This window comes from Carassius gibelio, chromosome A7, assembly GCF_023724105.1.
Source record: "Carassius gibelio isolate Cgi1373 ecotype wild population from Czech Republic chromosome A7, carGib1.2-hapl.c, whole genome shotgun sequence".
NCBI lineage: Eukaryota > Metazoa > Chordata > Actinopteri > Cypriniformes > Cyprinidae > Carassius > Carassius gibelio.
In genome coordinates this window covers 35,686,891-35,709,204 of record NC_068377.1, presented here as the reverse complement: position 1 = coordinate 35,709,204, position 22,314 = coordinate 35,686,891, and the positions used below count along the sequence as shown (strand labels likewise).

The 22,314-nt window shown below is 35.6% G+C and overlaps 1 protein-coding gene across 1 annotated transcript; it reads right to left on the bottom strand.

The window, feature by feature from the left end:
- Nucleotides 1-13,007: 13,007 nt before the first annotated feature.
- Nucleotides 13,008-22,275, bottom strand: LOC128017388 (ankyrin repeat and SOCS box protein 7). Its single transcript, XM_052602762.1, has 5 exons — nt 22,204-22,275; nt 21,495-21,571; nt 20,394-20,646; nt 18,090-18,695; nt 13,008-14,547 (listed from the first exon to the last, which is right to left on the bottom strand). The coding sequence occupies exons 3-5, from the start codon at nt 20,602-20,604 to the stop codon at nt 14,408-14,410; spliced, it is 957 nt and encodes a 318-aa protein (XP_052458722.1). The 5' UTR covers nt 20,605-20,646; nt 21,495-21,571; nt 22,204-22,275; the 3' UTR covers nt 13,008-14,407.
- Nucleotides 22,276-22,314: the final 39 nt, after the last annotated feature.

Genomic DNA, 22,314 nt, shown 5'->3' with positions numbered 1-22,314 from the left:
CAGAGCACACTTTTTTGCATATGCACATGATCAATTGCATTTCAAAACGGCTGACAAATGTGATGCATGGCAAAATCGTGGGAAAGTGGAGGCAGGTGCCCTCGTCCTCCAAGCTCGGGTGCTCCGGTTAATTGGCGTTCCACACCTTTTAAATGAAGGTCAAGTCTCTTCCCCTCTCCAGCTTTCAACGCCGTTTAGCAGCATTACCCGGCTAATTGTAATGACTGCATGCTCAAAGAAAGCACATGACTCTGCAGACTCTTCCCAAAACAGATCTCAGTAGAAACACTTCAGCACTGTTGAACTGAAGCGACGCAAGAACACAGAGATTTAGCTACAGAGAACAGGTGCTCCAACTCAAGAAAACTAAAACATTTCATTTAACGCAAGAGGTTTTCTGTGGAAACCTCTGACTTTATTCTTGCAGTCGAGAGTTTATTTACTTCTTCTTTTCCAAGTTTTAAAGTCTGATTTTGAGGAAAAAGTCAAAAGGTAACAATTTTGATATAAAAATGCTGGGTTATTTCAACCCAACTTTGGGTCAAATTTGGACTTAACCAAATTTTGGGTTGAAAATTTAATGTAAAAATTAAACCCAATGGTTGGGTTAGTCCATATTTCACCCAAAGTTGGGTTCAAACAACCCAGTATTTTTTAGAGCATATATATATATATATATATATATATATATATATATATATATATATATATATATATATATATATATATATATATATACAATTGCATGTTTATATCTCACAGTTCTGAGAAAACTGACTTTATAACTCGAAATTGCAGTTTCACAATTCTTGCTTTATAACACGTACTGTAACTGCAAGTTTATCTCACAATTCTGACTTTGTAACTTGTAGTTGTGAGTTTATATAACATCACTTTTTTTTTCGTCAAAATCGTGAAATAAAAATTCACAATTACCTACAATTTGTTTTTTATTCAGTGGTGGACACAAAGTTCTGTGGCTTAAAAAAAAACATCAATAAATGATGCAACAATATGAATATATTACATTCTTTCATATTTCCATTTTAGCAAAGACCTAACCTGAGGTGTTAAGTTCTTGCTCATTTCACGCCATGGACATGGACTGTGAGGCTTGATATTTTTTTAAGACATTGGATTTTCATAAACCGTTGCTTTTATCATTCGTTCACTTGGTTGTTGATAAAACGGGCAAAACATTAAACAATGGATCCAGGCCATATAAGGGTCCAGAAAATGATAGAGATTTTTGATGGGATCTTTTTACTTGGTCCAGTATGCAATAACCTAGCAACCATTTAGAACACCCTAGCAACCGCATAGAAACTAGCACTAGCAGCACACTAGCACGGATGCATGAACAAGTACCACTCACATTTTCTTCAGATAATGTGAAAATATATGCAGTTAATTACAAATATGAATAAAACAGTAGTACAAAGTAAATTAATCAATTAAAGATGTATTTAATTAAAAATTGGTTAATGTATATATCTGTATATATAATATAATGTATATATGTTCGTTAAATGTATCTAGTTCAATAACTTGTCCAGAAATATTAATAGAAAAGTAGTAATTATTTAATAAATATAAATATCAATTTGATGAACACGCCCACAAATATGAACAACAAATGTGTGGAAATGATTTAAAAATTAAAAAAATCTAGTTCATTAATCTGCCTACAGATATGAATAAATAATAAATGTAAATATCTACTTCATTAATTTACCCCCAAATTAATACATAAAAGTCAATTAATAAATGTAAATTATGTAGTTTATTATCTTGTCCACAAATAAGACAAACAACAACAATACTATTACTACTATTATTATTAATAATAATAATAATAATGCAAATATCTAGTTCATTAACTTGCCTACAAATATGAATAACAAATAAGTAAAAATTATTTCATAAATTTAAAAATCTAGTTCATTAATTTGCCCACAGATATGAATAAATAATAAATGTAAATATCTAGTTCATTAATTTAGCCCCAAATTAATATATAAAAGTCAATTAATAAATGTAAATATGTAGTTTATTAACTTACAAATAGAAATAACAAACAACAACAACAACAATACTACTACCACTATTAATAATAATAATAATAATAATAATAATGCAAATATCTAGTTCATTAATTTGCACACAAATATGAGTAAAAATGATTTAATAAATCTAAATATCAGCCCATAAATATGATTCAAATAAGTAAAAGTTTATTTATAAATGTAAATATCTAGGCAACTTACTAGCCCACATATATTAATACAAAATAATCAAGCATATTAATAACTTGTATTAAGAAAGATCAAATAAACTATTTAATAAAAATGTATGAACTGTTATAAATAAATAAAGTAGTAATTTCCTGCCAGTGGAAACACTTGTTGAATCTCTGCAGTGGCCTTGACTGAGCTGATGGATATGAAGGGATGAGTGCAGTGGCTTTCGGGCATGAGCTCGATACGGACGGAGCATGGACCAGTCATCCTAAGATAACTCCCTCCAGGTGTTCAAAGGCCCAGACAAAGAGCCTTTTCAGTCGCCTTTATGAGGATGAAGAGGGCTCGGGCTTGTTGCAAAACATACTGGATAAAAGCGAAGCAAACACAAGCTGATGGAGTAATATTCTGGGACCAGGATTGATAAGGTCCAGCTTTGTTTTGGGGAGATAAAAACCAGCCAATTAGTCCAGCGAAGCGTGAACAAGGCAGATTTGAGCTAGTAAAAGAACTGTGGGCTGATTTAAGGATGGGTTGTCCTTTCATACATATATATCAAGTCAAGAAAAGTTTTTCCATGTTCCAATAAATGTTTTTTTTTTTTTTTTTTATAGAAAATAAGACTGTTAAAAGGATTTCTGAAGGATTGTGTGACTGGAGTAATGATGAAAAAAAAAAATCAGCTTTAAAAAGTAAGCTTTGATTGTTCCTAATAAACTGTTGAACTTAACTGATATTAAATTATGTTGTGGGATAGTTAAATATATTCTAAATAACCTGCAAACATAAAATGATATACATTTATTTCGTCCTCACATTCTTTCTTGTAACTCCTCCCTCTCAGTGACACAGCTGACTGAGAGGCTCATTATGCAGCTCATTATGCAGCTCATTATGCAGTTTATTATGCAACTCATTATGCAGCTCATTATGCAGTTCATTATGCAGTTTATTATGCAGCTCATTATGCAGCTCATTATGCAGCTCATTATGCAGTTTATTATGCAGCTCATTATGCAGCTCATTATGCAGCTCATTATGCAGTTTATTATGCAGCTCATTATGCAGCTCATTATGCAGCTTATTATGCAGGCCTTTATCTTCTCAGGTGTAAATCACAATGATATGATAGTTGACGCCTACTCACATATGACTTTTACCAACAAAAAGTGTCTTAGAAAATTTAAGTCAATATATTGTTTTCTGTAAGTGAGTAAACAAGATGATTTTCACATCATTTAGAAAGAAAAAATCTAGGCTACAAGCTCCAGTTCTCAAAAGTCCCGGGAACCAATGTTCTGTATCTGTTTTATTGCCTTATTCAAGTGATTTTACATTTTTAGTTTTTCACTAACCATGCATATATATATTTTTTTTCTTCTCAAAAACACAATAATGTACATACATGCTGCTCACATATTATTATAGCCCAGTTTGTGCTGATTTCAGTGAGACTAGACTTTAGCCATTTAGATGTGCATAAGAAACTGAAAAAAGCACAAATGTCAGGGCATGAAAAAACTTCTCCAGGCCCCGAAGATACCCTTAGACTCCAGAGGGAGTAAAATGCTCCTAAAATGACCAAAAAGCATGATGTTAGCAATAGTACATCACCGATCCTCATTTGTAGTGGACATTACACATATACACATTGAAGAAAACAAACAAAGTTAAAGCTCATTTTGCAATAAAATAATGTTTTCTAGATGATTGTGTGATGCTTACATATACGTTTCATCCATGAGATGACAAGGTCGCGGTCAGGACTTGCAAACCTGATCTGATCGGTCAGCTCTTCACCGTTTTGAACAACATAGAAACTCCCCATTAGTCATCAAGGAACAACACAAGTCATTTAACATTCAGTCATCGAGTGTATTTGTGTTAAAGCTGTTGCAGCTCTGTTTCCACACGTCAGATTATTATGTTCTATGCATAAAAGTCAATTTTTTGCCAAACCACTTTGAATGTGATACGGACATAAAATATGCATGAGAAAATAGAGTAAATATCACTTACTCATGGTCACTTAGACCTGATTATATACAAACTGAGTTTCACGTTTCTTTTGTCAAAACATTTTAGCAATGAGGCAGGGCTTTTTCTTGTTGTTGACTGGGTGTCTGTAGAAACGTGTTTATATAAAAATGTCCTCTGAAGGAAGGAATAGCTAAACCAAAAAGTGAACATTCATCATTTACTTATCCTCGCGTCTTAATTTTTTTTATTTTTATGATTTAATGATGACTATATATTTCGCCTGTTTAAATTAGCTGAAATTTTACTCACCCTCCAAGATGTAGAGGAGTTTTTTTCTTCATCAGAGCAGATTTGAAGAAATGTAGCATTAGATTATTTGGATCCTCTGCAGTGAATGGGTGCCGTCAGAATGAGAGTCCAAATAGCTGATAAAAACAGGAGATCAGGAGAGAAATATGCAAAGATCAAACACTGTTTACAAGCCAAAACAGTTCAAAACTTTTTTTTTTTTTTTTTTTTTGCTGGAGGAAGCATTATTATGGTATTTTGACCAGAAGTGATGGTTTAAAGTTAAAACCTCTTTCCTAAAAACATGCAACTTTTCACTTCACAAGACATTATCTGATGGACTGAAGTGGTGTGGATTACTTGTGGATTATTGTGATGTTTTTATCAGCTGTTTGGACTCTCATTCTGACGGCACCCATTCACTACAGAGGATCCAGTGGTAGCAAGTGATGCAGTGATACATTTCTCCAAATCTGTTCTGAAGAAGAAAAAAAACGCATCTACATCTTGGATGACCTGAGTGTGAGTAAAGTCTGAGCAAACTGACATATGTGTGTGTGTGTGTTTGTGTGTGTGTAGTAGGGATGCTACAGTGTTAAAACTTACTTTTAAAGACTGTATAAGATTACTGGACTATGTTTCACAAAAAAACAAACACAAAAAAAGTACTTTATTCTTTCTACTGCAAATTTTTCACATTTACTTTAATGTGTTACATGCTAGTTATTTGCACTAAAATATACTAGTGATTTCCGAGTGAAAGTTGTTACTACAGAACGTTTTTTTAATTCTTTTGTCAGTGTAACTTCAGGCTGGTTCGAGGAGGATTCTTTGACGGGTCTCTCTCGGTCTCTTTGCCTGCTGTCACGTCTGCTCTTTGAAGTCGACTCAGACTCCAAACTCTGGGCGTTTCTCAGCACCTCTCGTCTCCCTCAGCAGGTTTACTCCATCGCTGCTCGAGTGAGAGAGCGCTTTGTGTTTAAGATCAGAGCAATTTGCAAGTGTATTGGGGAAAACTGTCCAACAAAAGAGCCTTAGATATAGCGTCCATCATCGCTTGTTTTCTCCAGTTGGGCTCGTGTTTCATACTTGATGAAATAACCTGGATGTGGACAGTTTTGTGAAATTGCAGCATTAGATTCTCTCACACATTTTTCTTTTTTTCTTTTTGCGGCTGCAATACAACAACAAGCCAGATTCAGAAAACATGCAACAGTTAATTGCTAAATTTTTGTGCCACATTTTTTTGTTGATTAAAGATAAAATATTATTTTTAAATATCATTATAAGTCATTATTATTATTGTAAGTCTCTTCTGTTCACCAAGGCTGCGTTTATTTGATCCAAAATACATTAGAAACAGTAATATTGTGAAATATTAATACAACTGCTATTTGAATACATTTTGAAATGTTATTTATTCCTGTGATGCAAAGCTCTCATCCTGCTGACATTACAGCAAAAGAGAGAGACTTCAAACACTGACACATTCTCAAATTCATTTTTCAATTCAACTTCTCCTTTAAATAGTTCTGCTGAAAATTTGCTTTGTAAAAAATAATAATAATTTTTTTAAAAATAGAAGCATTTCTCAAGGCTGAATTATGAAGAAATACTCACAGTCAGAGATGACAAGGTCTGTAACGTCAAGAGACATAGGAAGCAAAAACAGGGCAGGAATGGGAATTATAAGTAATTTGACAAACACATGAAAAAAAAAACACAAATAACTGCATTTTTTTTGTATAGTTTGTTTAAAATCAAATTTAAATTACAAAATTTAAATAAAAATTCCAAACAAGATTATTATAGTTATCTAAAAAAAAGTTAATTGAAGTGAAACTCAACTAAATAAAAGTGTCTATTATTTTTAAAACCAAATTAAAATCTGTCATCTTAAGTTCAAATTCATTATAGGTAAAAACAACAACAAAAATGTATTGAAATAAATAATTAAAAACGAACTAAAGTCAAGTACAATAAATTAATATATATTTATAAAATAAAATTTACATTTTAATAAAACCATTTTAAAAAATATTAAAAACAATGAACTAAAGAGTAATATATATATATATATATATATATATATATATATATATATATATATATATATATATATATAAAAATCTACTAATAAAATGACAAAAGCACATGACAAAATGACTAAAATGTAGACTAAAATCAAAACAAAACTGCTAAAATAACACTGTCCCAAACCATAGTCTAGTCTAGAGGTCAAGGTCTTTTTCTCTCAGGTTTTCTTATACTACTCATTTAAATCTTGTTAAAAGACACAATTTAACCGTGTCATACAGCCATCGTCCCTTCAGTCTGGTTTGTGGTTTGATTGGGGTCTGCTAAAGCGAGGTCCTCACAGCGACGGCTGCTGCGCTGAAACGTGGCCCGCTAGATAATGTGTCGCAGGGACGGCCTCCAGACGCCGGGGAACTGAGCCGCATTGTGACTACATGCAGGGCTCCTTGTCAAAAGAGCTGTTCTGATGTAGACGACTGAATGAGCGAACACTGTTTACATCTCACTTTTGGCCTCACGAAGCTACTAAGCGAGCAAGAGCCTTCTCGGCCACCATGTCAATGTTAGCTACTCTTCTGTGACTGAAGTGCACAAATATGTTAGGATAGCTGATGTAATGGGACCGACTTAGGTTATTCCCCCAAGCTAGATAAATAGGCATCTGACAGATGAAACTGCTTATTAAAGAGTTAGAAGTAAACATTGAAAGAGCTATGGCTGATGAAACCCAAACTGCCTTCGCTGTGTTGTTTTGGTGTTGTTTTTATCAGCTGTTTGGACTCTCATTCTGACGGCACCCATTCACTGCAGAGGATCCACTGGTGAGCAAGTGATGCAATGCTGCATTTCTCTAAATCTGTTCTGATGAAGAAACAAACTCATCTACATCTTGGATGACCTGAGTGTGAGTAAAGTCTGAGCAAACTGACATTTGTGTGTGTTTGTGTGTGTGGATGCTACAGTGTTAAAACTTACTTTTAAAGGCTGTATAAGATTACTGGACTATGTTTCACAAAAAAAAAAAAAAAAACACAAAAAAAGGACTTTATTCTTTCTACTGCAAATTTTCACATTTACTTTAATGTGTTACATGCTAGTTATTTGCACTGAAATTTGATGGAGGAGAAACCTCTGTTGGGCTGTCGCCGGTTACCCGGAGCTGTATTTATTAGAAGTTTCTGCTAATAAGACAGTTTACTTAACAGCACACCAAATATTTTATTGATTCGGTGGTTGCATATCAACATCAAAAAAAAAAAAAAAAAAAATGCAGAACCCAATAATTTCTACCTGAAAGATTTGTTCTGTCTGATGGGGGTCTAAGAACACAATGCCACAAAATTGCAAATCATCATACAGAGATTTCTACGCATTCCAAGGTTTCCATGGCAACAGTGGAATCTTCTCTGAATAAACTACATTGCAATATCATTAAACATAACACACTTTTGCAATATGCTTCAAATTGTATTGAATTGTATACATATAATAAGCCAATTATACATTGTACTCTAAATAAATGTCTGTAATGTAGCAAATTGGTGTAAGAATTCTTAAAAAAAAAGCCTGTGGAGAAAATGAATGGGAAAATACTTTGTACAAACATTTGTAAGTTTGGGTTTTTATCTGACCCTGATTATTCACCCTGCTGCTTTCCAACAGAAAACCCACCGGACCTCTTCTGACTGTGTGGGAAACCCGAACCATGTTCGTCTGGAGCTCTGTGCATGAGCACGTACTGCTTTCTGGATCGGTTCTCTCTCTGTCTGACTGAACACTGGCAGATCTGTGGCGCTTTCCCCTCGAGAGCACACGGCCCGTCAATCCCTCCAGCTTTTTATTGAATACTGATCAAATTATAGTGTCACTTGATATTTTGTCAGCACGTCCAGTGGGAACAAAATGCTGTTCGCCGAGAACCAGAAAACAATGGTTTTGGCATGATCGCAATGACATGGCAGCTCATGGGAAACGTTCACCGGAGCTCGACATGGGACGCGCTCGAATGGGAAATCATGGTCATTTTGAAGTCAGGTTTAAGAATGGAAGCCCTTAAACTGAAACACATGTGCTCATTATAGCTGCACTGAGGAGCATGTAAACCTTGATGAGCTAAACCCTAAACGAGAGGCCTACACACACCATTACACCCATAGCTGTCATCTTCCCTTCTGCTCACTCCGTCTGTCCAAACCAGCAGATAAACTGCTTCTAATCTCAGACGCTGAGATAATCATTTATGGAGGCACTTTGTCATTGCTGACCAATGTTTTGGGATTTTTGTTCAGGCTGAACATTCTACATTTATGTTTAAACTGAAGGAGATTAAGCATGTAATAAAAACATTTTATTTCATTAAAAATACAATGTTTAATCTAATTAATTACATGATATGCTGATGAATTAATCAGAATCATAATCCTATATCAGGATTTCTTTACGAAATCCCCTAAAAAAATGCATTAGGCCTATATCATTTTCAGATAAATAAATAAAAAACTAAAATGAGCTGATTAAAAAATGTGTTAATATATAAACATGTAATAAAATATATGCATATATTTAAAATTATAATTTAAATAAAACTATTCGAAATTTTCACATCAAGATTTTCCCACAAAAGCCCCTAAACAAAAACGCATAATGTCAACTGAAAAAAAAAATGAATTAAAAACATAAGCGGATTAAAAATATAAATTTGTATTAATATATAAATAATATATAAATATAACATAGGCCTATATATATAATATATACATATATGTATTTAAAATAAACTAGCATTAGGCCTATCTATAGAAACCTCTGGATAGACCTTTCTAAAAGTGGCTTTAGAAGATAATGTAAAGTTTGTTTCATTTTCATATCTCTGAAAATAAATCTTTGAGCCCATTTCTCAAAAACAAGCAAGCAGTTATTCAGACTTGAACTGCTCTCCTGGGAGGACAATCGAGTTGCAGAATTTTTTCATAGCATTATTTATCTGTAATTAATCACTCTATATCAACATACTGTACTGACAGCAGTGTAATAAATACAAAATGAACAAACTCCATCTGCGTCATAAATACCCACCCTTCAGAAGAGAGGCTGCTTAAACCAGCCAAAGGGGTTAACTAGGGTAACTAGTCTCCCAGCTCAGCCTAGCCAGTTAGGCTGGTCTGTTCTGATAGTTTTATAGGGGTTTGGGGCTTTTATCAGCTCTAAGACCACCTGATGCTGAATTAAAGTTCCAGCATGTTGAAGGAAAATGGCATAACCAAAGTTTTTAAAACAACAGAATAAAGGAAATTATGAACATTCCAAGAACATTCAAAAGTTACATTCCCATAATGTTTGAAAAATTATAAAATGGAATGTTCCTTTAATGTTCGCATAACCAAGACATTCAGAAATAACTAAACTGAAACATTATCCAAGCATTCACATAACATATTTTTATTAGCTGCGTAATGACTTGAGAGATGCATAAAAAAATACAATAAAAAAAAAGTTCCATGAATGAAGTCTCGAGAACATTTAAAAGCATCATTCCCACAATGTTTTCTAAATGATAAAACAATAATTCTACAGCATTTATTAATCTTAGTTAATGCTATTTCCAATATTTATTTTAATGCATTATTAAAATCAAAAACTGTGCTTGTTAACATTAGTTAATGCTCTGTGAACTAACAATGAACAACTGTAGCTATTTTCATTCACTAAGATTAATGACTGTAATGTTTTGCATTGATTTAATCTCATTCCAGTCGACCCTGTTTCCATAGCATCAGACGGCTGTTATTAAATCACACATCTGTTGTCACATGGCCTCTATAGTCTCATTCTCCTGATGCACCTGTACTCTTCTCTTAAAATGAGGGCTTTACATTACACCGGTGCGAGAGCACAAAGGCCGACAGTGTGTGCCGCCGGCGGGTCTCGAACTCTCTGGTCGAGGGCCTTTATTCCCGTGGTCCAGAGGGAGGGAAGGACTCTCTCTACTGGCCTTTCACTCCGTTCTGCACCGCCACGTCCTGCATGAGCCCCAGTCTGGGCTTTCACCAACTAAATGAAGACCTGAGAAAAAACTGGTACCGGAACAGGCGAGTGGAGGAATATGAGCAGGGAAAAAAACGCCTTTGTGACCCTGCGGTGTGTGGCACATACCGATGCTCAAGAGACACTGGGAGAAATGTTGAGTAAACTACACAGCTATAGAGAAAGAGATAAATAAAAAAAACAACAACTGAAAATTATTTTTTTTTTACATAATTTTTCCATTTAAAAACAAGTGTACATGTGTATTTACGTACAATTAAATGAACATAAAAATGTTTGGGTTGAATTTCAGAATTATTGTAAACTGTAAAATTATAAAATTTAGATCCGTGTAATAGCTAAAAGAATGGGAGAAATATTAATAAAATAAAAAAAATATACACATCTATAGAAGTGTGTACATGCTTGTGTATAATTACATTACTATAAGGAACCACAATGTTTCCATACAAGTATTTTTATCAATCACTTTTTATATAAGTAAAGTTAAAATCACTTATGCAAATATTGTTAATCTAAGTTAACACAATTGCATTGGGAATTGATTTATTTTTTATACAACTGACTCTTCTGTCTGGCTTTTGTAAAACCATTTACTGTTTCCAAGTAGGCTGGTTTCACTTTCCATGAAACGTATAGAGACAAACAGCTCATTGATTACGATGAATTTACCGAATACTGAATCTGTGATTTTTCAACACAAAAACAAAAAGAAAATCAAATACATCACCCAGCCTGCTTGCAAATATTCAAAAGACGGATACAGGAAGGAAACAGAACATGGGATTTCAATAATGCAAACAGTTTGATGCACGGATTGTACAGCATTTTCAGAGCATTTTTGCCTCTTCCTACACATCCAAGACACATAAAGCACTGTTGAGCGTGCTTTGCATATTTCCTTGTGTGGCCTCCTGTTTGCTACCGCTAGTCAGTTCCAGACGGCCCACACATTCAAATGGACGTGTCCTCTTCCGCACAGATAGAAGGAGTTTCCCTAAACCTGCGGCCCGGCCGAGGACACCATCCATCCGGCAGGACCACCAACAATAGCTGCATTGTTCTGCATGTCTGCAAGGAAACACGGCCTACAGAGAGATGCCATTGTTTTATCCTGTAATGTTACCTGTGATTCGATAAATGATAGCGGCCTGTGTTTTTGTGGTAGGGATGCACAAATATATGACTGCGTTCTTAGGTCACTGCTGAGCTCTGGCACGGGCTCGGCTCAAGAGAAGCAGGAAAGCAGAAACCTTTTGATTTCAGAACGGCATTCCTGGAAAAACGAGAGGGTAAGAGAGATCACTTCCAAACAAAACATCAGGCGTTCACGAGTAAACAATACACTGGGATCTCTGGAAAAAGCTGCGTTTTTATTTTAGGTGCCTGATGACACGGCACAGGATGAGCTTTACTCTCAAGTGTACTCTCAGAGCTTTGGTTTGTGAGGCCCGAGATCACGGGAAAACACGAATCCAAGCATCAAACAGGCTTCCCACACCTTACCATCAGTGCAGTTTCCTCTGTGATTCCTGGAGAAGGGTTTAACCATCACTAGAAACATTTAACTTCACTATAGAAATGCACAGGACTTTGCATTCATTTCCAGGCTTGGAAAACACAGTTTTATCAATTTGATAACCCAAACAAAAAACATGCTATATTATCTTATCAAAACGGTGACTGATTTATCAATAGCAAATGCTAAATGATGAATGAATGAATTCATGCATCATGAATAAATGTAAAAATAAAGAAATAACTTGATTTCGACTTGTTTGTCAGAATGCAACAGCATAAATAAATAAAACCAATAAAAGAAAATGTGTAAAGCGGAAATGAGAAGTTTCCTTACATTTCTTATAGCTACTTTTTAATATGGGTGAACTGATAATGCGGGTGGCGTTTGTTTTTGCACTAACAAAGAAAACATTAATAATATAATGCATACACATAATGACTCTGGTAATTTACACTATTCCACAGAAAGCTAGAAGATGAAGTGAAATGTCATTTGCATCTCATTTACTCCTGTGATCCGATGCATGTTTGAGTAAAACAGGATATACAAACGAAAAAGAAAAAATGTGTTTTGTTTTTTTTGGTTCATTAAAAGTGGCATTACATTCCAAACAGAGGAAGGCAGATGAAGACGCCGATAGAGCAAGGATTCGTGACGTCGGCTGAAAAACAAACAAGTCACTACATTCTGTTAACAATCACAAACATTTAAAATGGATAAATAGGGCGAATATTGATTTAGTTTTGAGTCTTAGCTGCAAGATACTTGTAAAATGATCTTAAAGCAGCCAGTGATTATTAACAGTGTTTTAGGACTGATTATACTGGAGTGAAAAGTAATGATTTCAATGACCGCATACGATTACCAAATAAACAACGAATTCAGTGAAATCGGCATATTTTAAAATCGCAGACATTTTATTCGAAAGTCATCAAACCTTAGAAAAATGGTTGCAAATCGATGGACACGGCACACTTCCTGCTTCAAATACAGCAATAAGATCCATTTATTCACACACATGTACATGTGAAACAGCAGATTATATACATTCAGTAGTTGAAGCTGTGGAAGACTTCCGATTAGTGAAGACAGATCCCAAAAACATTCCCTGGCTCTCAAATCCGTCCTGCTTCTGAATACATTGTGGCCGTCCAGAGATGCGTTCAGTCCCAACAAACACCCTAAACTCAACTAGAAACAGAAATCATTGAAATGTTGTGGCTGGCCCTTTAATGCACTTGAATGGTGTTCGTGATGTGGTGAGATGCGGTAGCTGTCCTGCGTCACGGACGGAAGTAAAGGCAGCTAGGGTTCGAACCGGATTGGAGAAAATAGTCAAGAGGAACTTGACTTGACCCCGATTTTATGGGGACAGATCGAAAATAAAGTGGTGCCAAATGAACTGAATAAACTTAATGCTACACAGAACTTTGACTAATGCTTATATTTAGTAGAAAACAAATTAAGTGCATTTCAAATCATTATATATTATGGAAAAAAACATAAAAACCCTTAAGAGATTTCTCATGTGCATAATAACAAGACAATGATGGCCTCAGTTAAGCATCACTTATTTTCCATTTTATCCCAGAAGTCCGGACGTTCCCACATCGAAGCCCTCGACGGGTCACAAACCCCCCCAAAACACACGCTTAAATAGTCTAAAAATATCTGCTGTACATATGACACAAATATTTACAGAAAGTTTGTTAATGATGGATGCATGTAATGCACCTCTCGCAACTAGACTTATTCTTCACCTTTAAATGGAAACTAAAGCCAAGCACCTCTGATATCGACAGCTTTTAAATACAAATATTAAATTAAATGAGATTTAAAAAACAAACAAACCGAGAGCCTGTGGGGTTTTTGGTGCGCTTTTCAATACAAACGAATGGGATTCTCAACAAAGGGTTAATGACCCAATGGGCTGAAATTATGATTTCTCCACGGAAAAAAATAACAATAGCACATGCATATTTTTATGAGGGCGACCTGATAACTTGCCAATTTCTCTGGATAGCTTAAAAGGTTTTATCTTTGCCTTGTCTGAGAATGTAGCCGATAGAAAAAGTCAAATACTTAGAAAGGCTGTCTGTCGGATTTAAGAACAAAAACCATATTTGGTACAAATCAGATGTCTCTCATGGGTCATGAATTTCTCCTTCGGTGAACGAGTCAACATGGCCATTACAGTGCTCCCCGATCCACAGCACAAAACACTGCACCTGCTCCCAGAGGTTTCCAGTTTGCATAGTCTTAAGGGATCCTACAGAAACCAGTGGCTGGGCTTCTGTCAAACGCTGTCGAACTTGTGTTTTAGGTAGTCCTTCATGACCTTGGCAATGGGCAGATCTTCCAGAGACTTCAGGCTCTGCAGGCCGATGCACTGCCGGATCTTTATCCTGCACAGATCCTGCAAAGTCCTGGGCTGCCCTGAAACACAACGAGTGTCAGGTTAAACAAATCTGAATGCATTCCTGTGTGACCAGCATTTCTGTGCCTGCAGTCTAAAAGATATCATATAAACTTTTAATAAAATCTACTAATGGGCAACATTTGTCTCCTGGAACTGACTTGGAAGGGTACTTTATTATGTGTCTTACATTAAATACACTGAATAAATGAACTCCCAGAGTGTGTGCAGAAGCACCAAACTCATCAGACAGACAGCAATTTACCGTCTAATGCAACATTAGGAGTTTATCATGTTTTTTATTTATTATTGTATTGTATTTTTTATGTTTTATTATACGATTCTTCTCATATTTTCTGATTTGGGTTTGAAAAGGGTAAGAAAAGAGAAAAATGGCTTTGAAAAATTACTTTACTAACATAAGATATAAGGGTAAAAAAAAGCACAGGAAATACATCTTTGCAATACACATGTATGTATGCGATAATATAGAAATCTGGCACAAAGAGGATGCTACTTAAGGAAGGAGCATGAAAAAATATTCTGCTTCTGAAAAAAAAAAAAAAAAAACTAAATAAATGTAAGCAACATTACAAGTGAAATTTATAAACAAATGTAATTAAACAAACATAATAATGTAGAAATTTGTCACAAAGTGCCTGTTATTTTAAAAAAGGAGCATATAAAACTAAATTTGCATAGACATCTTATACGTACAGCAACAAAAAACAGAGATTTAATTAAAATGGTTAAAGAGAGAAAAAAATGGCCTTGAAAAAAGACATCAGTACACACACACACACACACACACACACACACACACACGAAAACCCGTTTTGTCCATTTGTTATCTTAAATGATAGAGTTGTAGAAGAGTTGCAGGAACCCGGTGCACAGAGTTATCAGTTTTAATGGGCCGGTTTTCCAGTCCCAACACAATATAGCACAGGCTGTGTGCACACTAATGAATCCAGCTGGGAAAACCACTACAGAGAGCTGGAGACGGCCATCTGCAGCCCCTGTCCTCTGTCAGTCTCCATGCTTTAGCAAAAGCTCTCAACTACAGGTGACAGCACAGAAACAAGTGAAATCAGATCGTATTCTCACGCAGCGCACCGTCACTCTCTTCAAGACATGAAGTCATGCTCTCAGAGTCCTTGATGTAAACACAGCTTTTTTAATAAATAATCAAGGTGAAAGGAGATCTCTCTGAATGAGCTGACAGCGAGTAAATGTCTGCGACAGGTGGCTTTGAGATGGTGAAGTGTCCTTGATCATTAGTGCTTCAGGTAACACGGCTGACTCCTCAGACGGACTATTGTTCTCTAACGCCGTTCACTCGCCCATTGCTCAGCTTACAGATGCTCTGCGTCAGATTTGACTTTTTTCTGGAGAAAAGAGGGAATATGAGCTCCTCTGATGATCCCCTGCTGTTAACCCTTGGAGTTTTAAAGCTTCCTGTTAGACTGGATTAGAGCTCTTTTCTAACATGTATCTGTAATATTACCTGGAATGATTTATGAGTGTTTTAGAATGTGCGACAGCAAGCTAATTCATTACTGTGGTTAAAAATTTAAAAATATTGTCACTAAAATATATAAAGTTATGAGGCACTAAATCAAGTTAATTTGTTATTTATTTTTTTGTAAAAAAGATTGTAAAATAATAAATTGTTACAAATATATAAAATCACGGCATGCCGATTTATTACTGTACCCTAATACCTTTTTACTAATATTTGAAATTAAATTCTAATTCTATTTGTTATAAATCTAAATATATAGAATTATGCCTGTAAAATATGATATGATAAACAGGTACTAAAGCAAGTTCATTCATTATTGTCATTAAAACACAATATGTTGTTTCATAGAATGTTTTTTTTTTTTCAAATAAAAAGTTTGTATAAGAATGAATTTTTTTAATATATAAATTATGCTGAATATTTTATGATAAATACTAACGTTTTACAGCTTTAAATTTGACTTTAAAAGTTAGAAGCTAAAAGTTAAGTTTAGTTGAGCTGAACGAAGCTTTTTCTTGAAAAAAAATAAAATAGATAAAAATTAGGGCTGGGACAACGCGTCGAGGTCATCGATGACGTCGACGCAAAATATGCGCATCGATTCGTCGACCTGTTTTTATTTCTCTAAAAAACGTTTTCAAAACGTTTACCTTATGTGCGCTGAATATACGCAATGGTCGGATCAACATTCTGTCCAACGTTATATAACCAATCCAGGGGTTTTTCTGCATTGATCTTTTTTTTTGGCGGCTGTCAAAGCCTTATTTGATCGCTGTGCCCGAGAGGGCGCGTACGAGGGAGAGCCCCGGCTGCGCGCGCACTCACAGTCTTCAAACAACACGAGCGCTTCTTGCTCTCTCTCTCCCTTGTGCATATTAATCAGAATCATTAAACACGATATAAAAAGGGCGAAACACCAAAGTTTCACGCGGCTCGCGCACTCACAGTCTTCAAACTACACGAGCGCTGTCTTGCCCTCTCTCTCTCTCTCCCTCATCCATATTAACCAAAATCATTAGACATGAAAGAAAAAGGGCGGAACGCCAAAGTTTCACGTGGAGCATTCTGAGATTTTTTTTTCTTCTCCATGACAGGCTGCTGGCTCCCACTGTTTTTTGTATTTATTTTTTTTATTTTTTGGAAAAGCACTCTCTGTATTAGCTTAAAGCCCTCAAGTTTACATTGGGTACTGTATTCTTTCAGTTGCTCTAAACAAGTATTTTGGGTGACCTTTTTATTGAATGCTAGACATCAAGTTGTTGTTATTTTCATCTGAAATAACTTTTTTTCAGTGAGCTAGGCCCTATGTGTTCAGTAAGCTGGTTTCAGTAAGCTACGTGTTTTCAAGGCTTCAAGGTTTTATTGAATGCTATCTCTATTCAAGTGCAAAGTAATGCATTCTTAGACTTTTATATTGTAATTTTAAGAGCAATAAACATATATTGCAATGTTAAGGAATTCATGTTTTTTTTCATTCAGATATGTAAACCAACATGTATAAACTGACGACAGAAACAAAGTTAGCGCACGAACAAAAATGTCACTTTGATTATAATGTGACATTAAGCTTAGATATCTAATATAGTGTTATGAAAGTGTATTTTGTAATTATCTCTGACGTTTTAGATCGTCACCTTACGGTTTCAAAATTCATTTTACTTGAAAACTCCAAAAATGGTACATTTTTAAATATAAATTATGTCTGAATGTGAAAAGAAGACTCAAAACTAGGGTTACAAAGGGGTGGAACATTTCCTCAAAATATTCCTGGAATAATCCTGAAAGGTTTCCAAAATTTACTGGAAACTTCCACCTTTTTGCAACAGCGCACAAATATAGTCACATGAAAATCAGAGTTTCAAGTTTCAGGTTCAACTGGTTCAAAAGTTACATGATTTTGTAGATAATTGTTGGTGGTGCTAAATGATCAGAGACAAAACTATCATATAAAATACTGAGATCCTCCCTAATATTTGTGCCAAATTACCATCCAATCAAAACATCCACTTATGAACATTAAAGAGAGGGTGAACCTACTTGTGACCTCCTGCAGAAAGTCCAGACAGGGCCGGCTGATGCCAGACATGCTGACAGAAACAGCCACAGGCGTCTGGCCCTCGTAGTTCCTGGTGTTAGTATCGGCTCCGTACGTGTACAGCATCTGAGCGCACAGCACATCGTCTCTGAGGGCCGACAGGTGCAGAGGCGTCTGGCCGTCCTCCAGCCGGCCCAGGTTAGTGTCCGCTCCGCGCTGCAGGAACATGCGGCAGTACGAGTGGTTGCCCTTAATGACGGCGTAACGCAGCAAGAAGCCGTTCTGTATGTCTATGTTGGCGCTGTGGTCGAGCAGGATGCGCACGCAGCTGGAGCGCTCGCGGATGATGGCCAGCTGCAGCGGCGTCGTGCCTTTGTCGCTGAGCGGGTCCACCTCGGCTTTGAACTCTAAGAGGAGACGCACGAAGGAGTCGCGGCCGTAGTGAGCCGCCACGTGCAGCGGGGTCCAGCCGTCGTTGCTCTTGGCGTTGATGATGTCGCTGCGGTACTCGGACTCCAGCATGAGGCGGGCGATGCGGGCGCGACCGTGCATGGCGGCGTAATGCAGAGCGGTGAAGCCTCCGATGAAATCCTTCACCGTGGGATCCGCTGGAGAGACGGACACACGACAATACTGAACTCATTCCACTGAAAACCTAATCAAACTCTAAAACTATCCTGTTCATTACTGTGAAGCTGCGTCAAATATTCTGTATTGTATGAAGCCCTACAATAAAGGTAATAAAGGTAAGTTGACAACCAAGAAAAAAAGCATTTATATTTGAGTTCCTGAAGTGGTAAAGCATTGCATTAGAGAGTGCAAGGTTGGATAAAAGCGTCTGCTAAATATATACATGTAATTCAATCTAATATTTATTAAGGGCTTGCTATAATTATTACATAAGCAAATATAAAAATGCATTTATTTGTTCTTTTTGTTGCAGTGAAAGCATTTTAGAACGTACTTCAAATGTTAAAATCTTTAAATGGTGTATCAAATTTAATCAAATAATAAATGCATTACGAATGCATAATACAAATAATATATATAAATATATTAAAATATATTAATAAATTACATTAATAAAATATTAAAATCAATAACGCATTATCTTATAACGGCTGGATAAAAAAAAAGAAAAGAATGGAAAATTGACTTAAGATACTTTATATAACTAAACTGTGGATTATAATTATTTGTAAGAATGATTAGCCAGCTAAACTTTAATAATTCTGTTCCAACGGTTTTTGACGAAAGAATGTCCAAGATCGAATCAATTGCTTTCAAAGTAATTTGTGACTAAAGTATACGGAATCCCATTTACAGAATTTGCCCTTGTACAGAGAAATTAATGAAATATGTTACATTATGTGTGAACATAACTTGAAACATTTATATAGACTACAGTAAATTCAATGACTTTTGGAAAAAAGCAAAAAAAAAAGCAAAAAAAAAAAAAATCACGATTTTAAAGTTACATTATTAAGTTATTTTTAGGATATTTATAAACTTTCGATGATATGTGCAATCATGACTTATATAAAGAGGTTTGGTGTGTATAATTAGCTTGTGTAGAGGCTCAGTGTGCAAACACTTACATCATTTACATAATGTTACTATATTTTAATCAAAGCACTACATCATGTTACTGATTATTCTGATTACAGTCGTTGTGCATTAATGTATCTCAATCAGTACAGATGGCCTCGCAGCTGCAAAATTAAACACTTGTTTGTGGATCATTCTATCTACAGATGTTTCGACAAACATAGCCCTGTTTTATAGCGCCCCCTAACGTCTAGACATGAACATAACAGAGCAGCAGTGTCTATCTAAAAGGCACAATAGCAGTTTAGTGTTTCAAGCAATAAAAGATGACAAGATAGGGAACCTAAATAGAGTGCAAGGGAGTAAAATATCACTATCATAAACTGGGTATCTTTGTGAAAAGTAAGTGAAATCAAATTCGCATGATCATATTTACAATTAAATCGTGATTGATACACACAAAAAGGAAGCCAAAACACTAATTTCCATGATGCTTGTTTGTCCCTTTTGGACCGTGGCAGTTTAAATGACCATCTGCTTTCATTGTGTGGAAAAAAGAAGCTTATTACCTATTTCACATTGTAAGGACAATAATAAAGAGCCGGAGTGATTGATGACTTATTTTTATAAGAGTCAAGTAGAGCAAACCAACCCCAGTTTTTAATAACTCTTAAACTAGGCAGGTCGTTTTAGATTTTCGTACCAACTGATGCTTTAAATCAGATCTTGCTACAGTCTTAAAAACCCAGACCCTTTACCTCCGTGTTCGAGGAACACGCGCACGCAGCGCTCCTTGCCCTTCGCTGCAGAGAAGTGCAGCAGCGTCCAGCCGTTGGCGTCTCTGATCTTGGGCGAGTAGCCCTGCTCCAGCATCTTGCGGACGGTGTAGACATCGCCGGCTGCCACCGCCGCCTGGATCTGCAGCTCCTCCTGTAACTCTGGGTTCCTTCTGCAGTGATGGTTCAGCATCCTGTCACATCTCGCAGTACGAGCTCAGACGCTCCTGTGTCCCTGCAGAGAAGCACACACGGCTGACATTACGAAAGAAGCTGATGGACAACCTCTTCATTCTGAATCAAAGCACAATTCATTAATCATGCATAGCACATTTAAAGGAATTGCATGAACAAATCATGTGACAAATCATCACTTTATTGGTTGAGCCAGACATTAATATGTGGGTCTGATCTCTCAAACAAACAAAGCAATGAAAGTTTTGAAAATGCAGAGTTCACAGTGTTTACACACTTGAGTGGAATCAGTCTAGTTTCTAATATCTACAACTAATTCATTTACTATGTACACGTGGTTTCATTAAAAACAAAGAAAAAAGAAAACTAAAATATTAAATATTATATAAGCTTTCAGAATTACTGTTCATTTGAACACCATAATTCAGTATTAATCTTAAACCCCACAATTGCATTGTTAAATCTTTAAATAAATAAATAAATTTGCATGCTATATTGCAGTTGCATTGTTAACTAGGCTACTGGACACAGTATTAAAATGAACAGTAATTTCAAAAACTAATTTAACAATAAATCTAGCAGATAAGCTATATTAAAAAATGTATTTGTTGTAGATTTAAAAAAAGATTTTGTTCGGAAAACATGGTAGATACGACAAACCAATACATAAGATAGACATTATCTTTGATTGTGAAAAAAAAACACAGTATGAGAGAAAACTGCACACATTGCCTGTGAGATAATAAAGGACTGATAATGTTAGTTGCACTGCTTCAAAAACATTAAAACCATTCTAGAAAAAGCCTAGACAACACAATATAATAATCTGACAGAAATTATTTAAAAACAGGCCATGTCCTACAGAACTCATCTATGAGCCAAAATTACCTTTCATTAATTTCTTGTAGATCTGAAACAGTCTTGGTGCTCTGCATCCATATTCACATCCACTTCAGATCTTCATTCTAGAGAAGCAGAGCAATATAGAAAAATCACCATAGGCATGCATGCATGGATATATATATATATATATATATATATATATATATATATATATATATATATATATATATATATATCATAAACCATAATGTAGATAGTAGATGCATTCATATGTATATATTAAGCATATTTACATGCACAACCATCATTTAGTCACAGCTATATGTTGAGGTCTTATTCACAAACTTATCTGTCACGTTAAACTGATCATAAATGTATAATGATGTGTGCTGCTGCTGCACTGAGAACAATGACTCTGTTAGCTGCGGTGCTAAAGCAGCTCAAATCAGTCTCAAACAAACATTAAAGCGGCTCTTCTTAGAGACTGGCATCATTCATTTGATTATAAATAAAGCATTTGAACCGATAATTCTGAAGACGATCATTAAAGTGAAGGAGAACTGGACAAACTCTGTGATTTCTGCATTAGCAGTTAGCGTTTAGCCAGCGGCTACTGACCACTAACAACACTGCTTTTAAAGTTACTCAAACTCTCTTAACCCGCGGCTAGAGGACCAATTTGCATTATCTGATTAATTCACATTATAAAGATTCGGGAGACCGTGAAATAAAGATATATATAAGATATACATACAGAGAGCAAGTACAGTCAGGTAGCAATGAACATCACGTCTCCAAGGCTTCAAACCACAACAGCCAATCGGATTTGATCTGTCAAATACGTCAACCACACGTCACACCACTG

Excerpts from the sequence above, each read along its gene's own strand:
- LOC128017388 (XM_052602762.1), bottom strand. The coding sequence starts at position 20,604 with ATGCTGAACCATCACTGCAGAAGGAACCCAGAGTTACAGGAGGAGCTG. Across the intron at positions 18,696-20,393 it reads CGTGTTCCTCGAACACGGAG|CGGATCCCACGGTGAAGGAT; the intron begins GTAAAGGGTCTG and ends CCGTCTCTCCAG. Across the intron at positions 14,548-18,089 it reads CTTTCTGCAGGAGGTCACAA|GGCAGCCCAGGACTTTGCAG; the intron begins GTAGGTTCACCC and ends GTTGTGTTTCAG.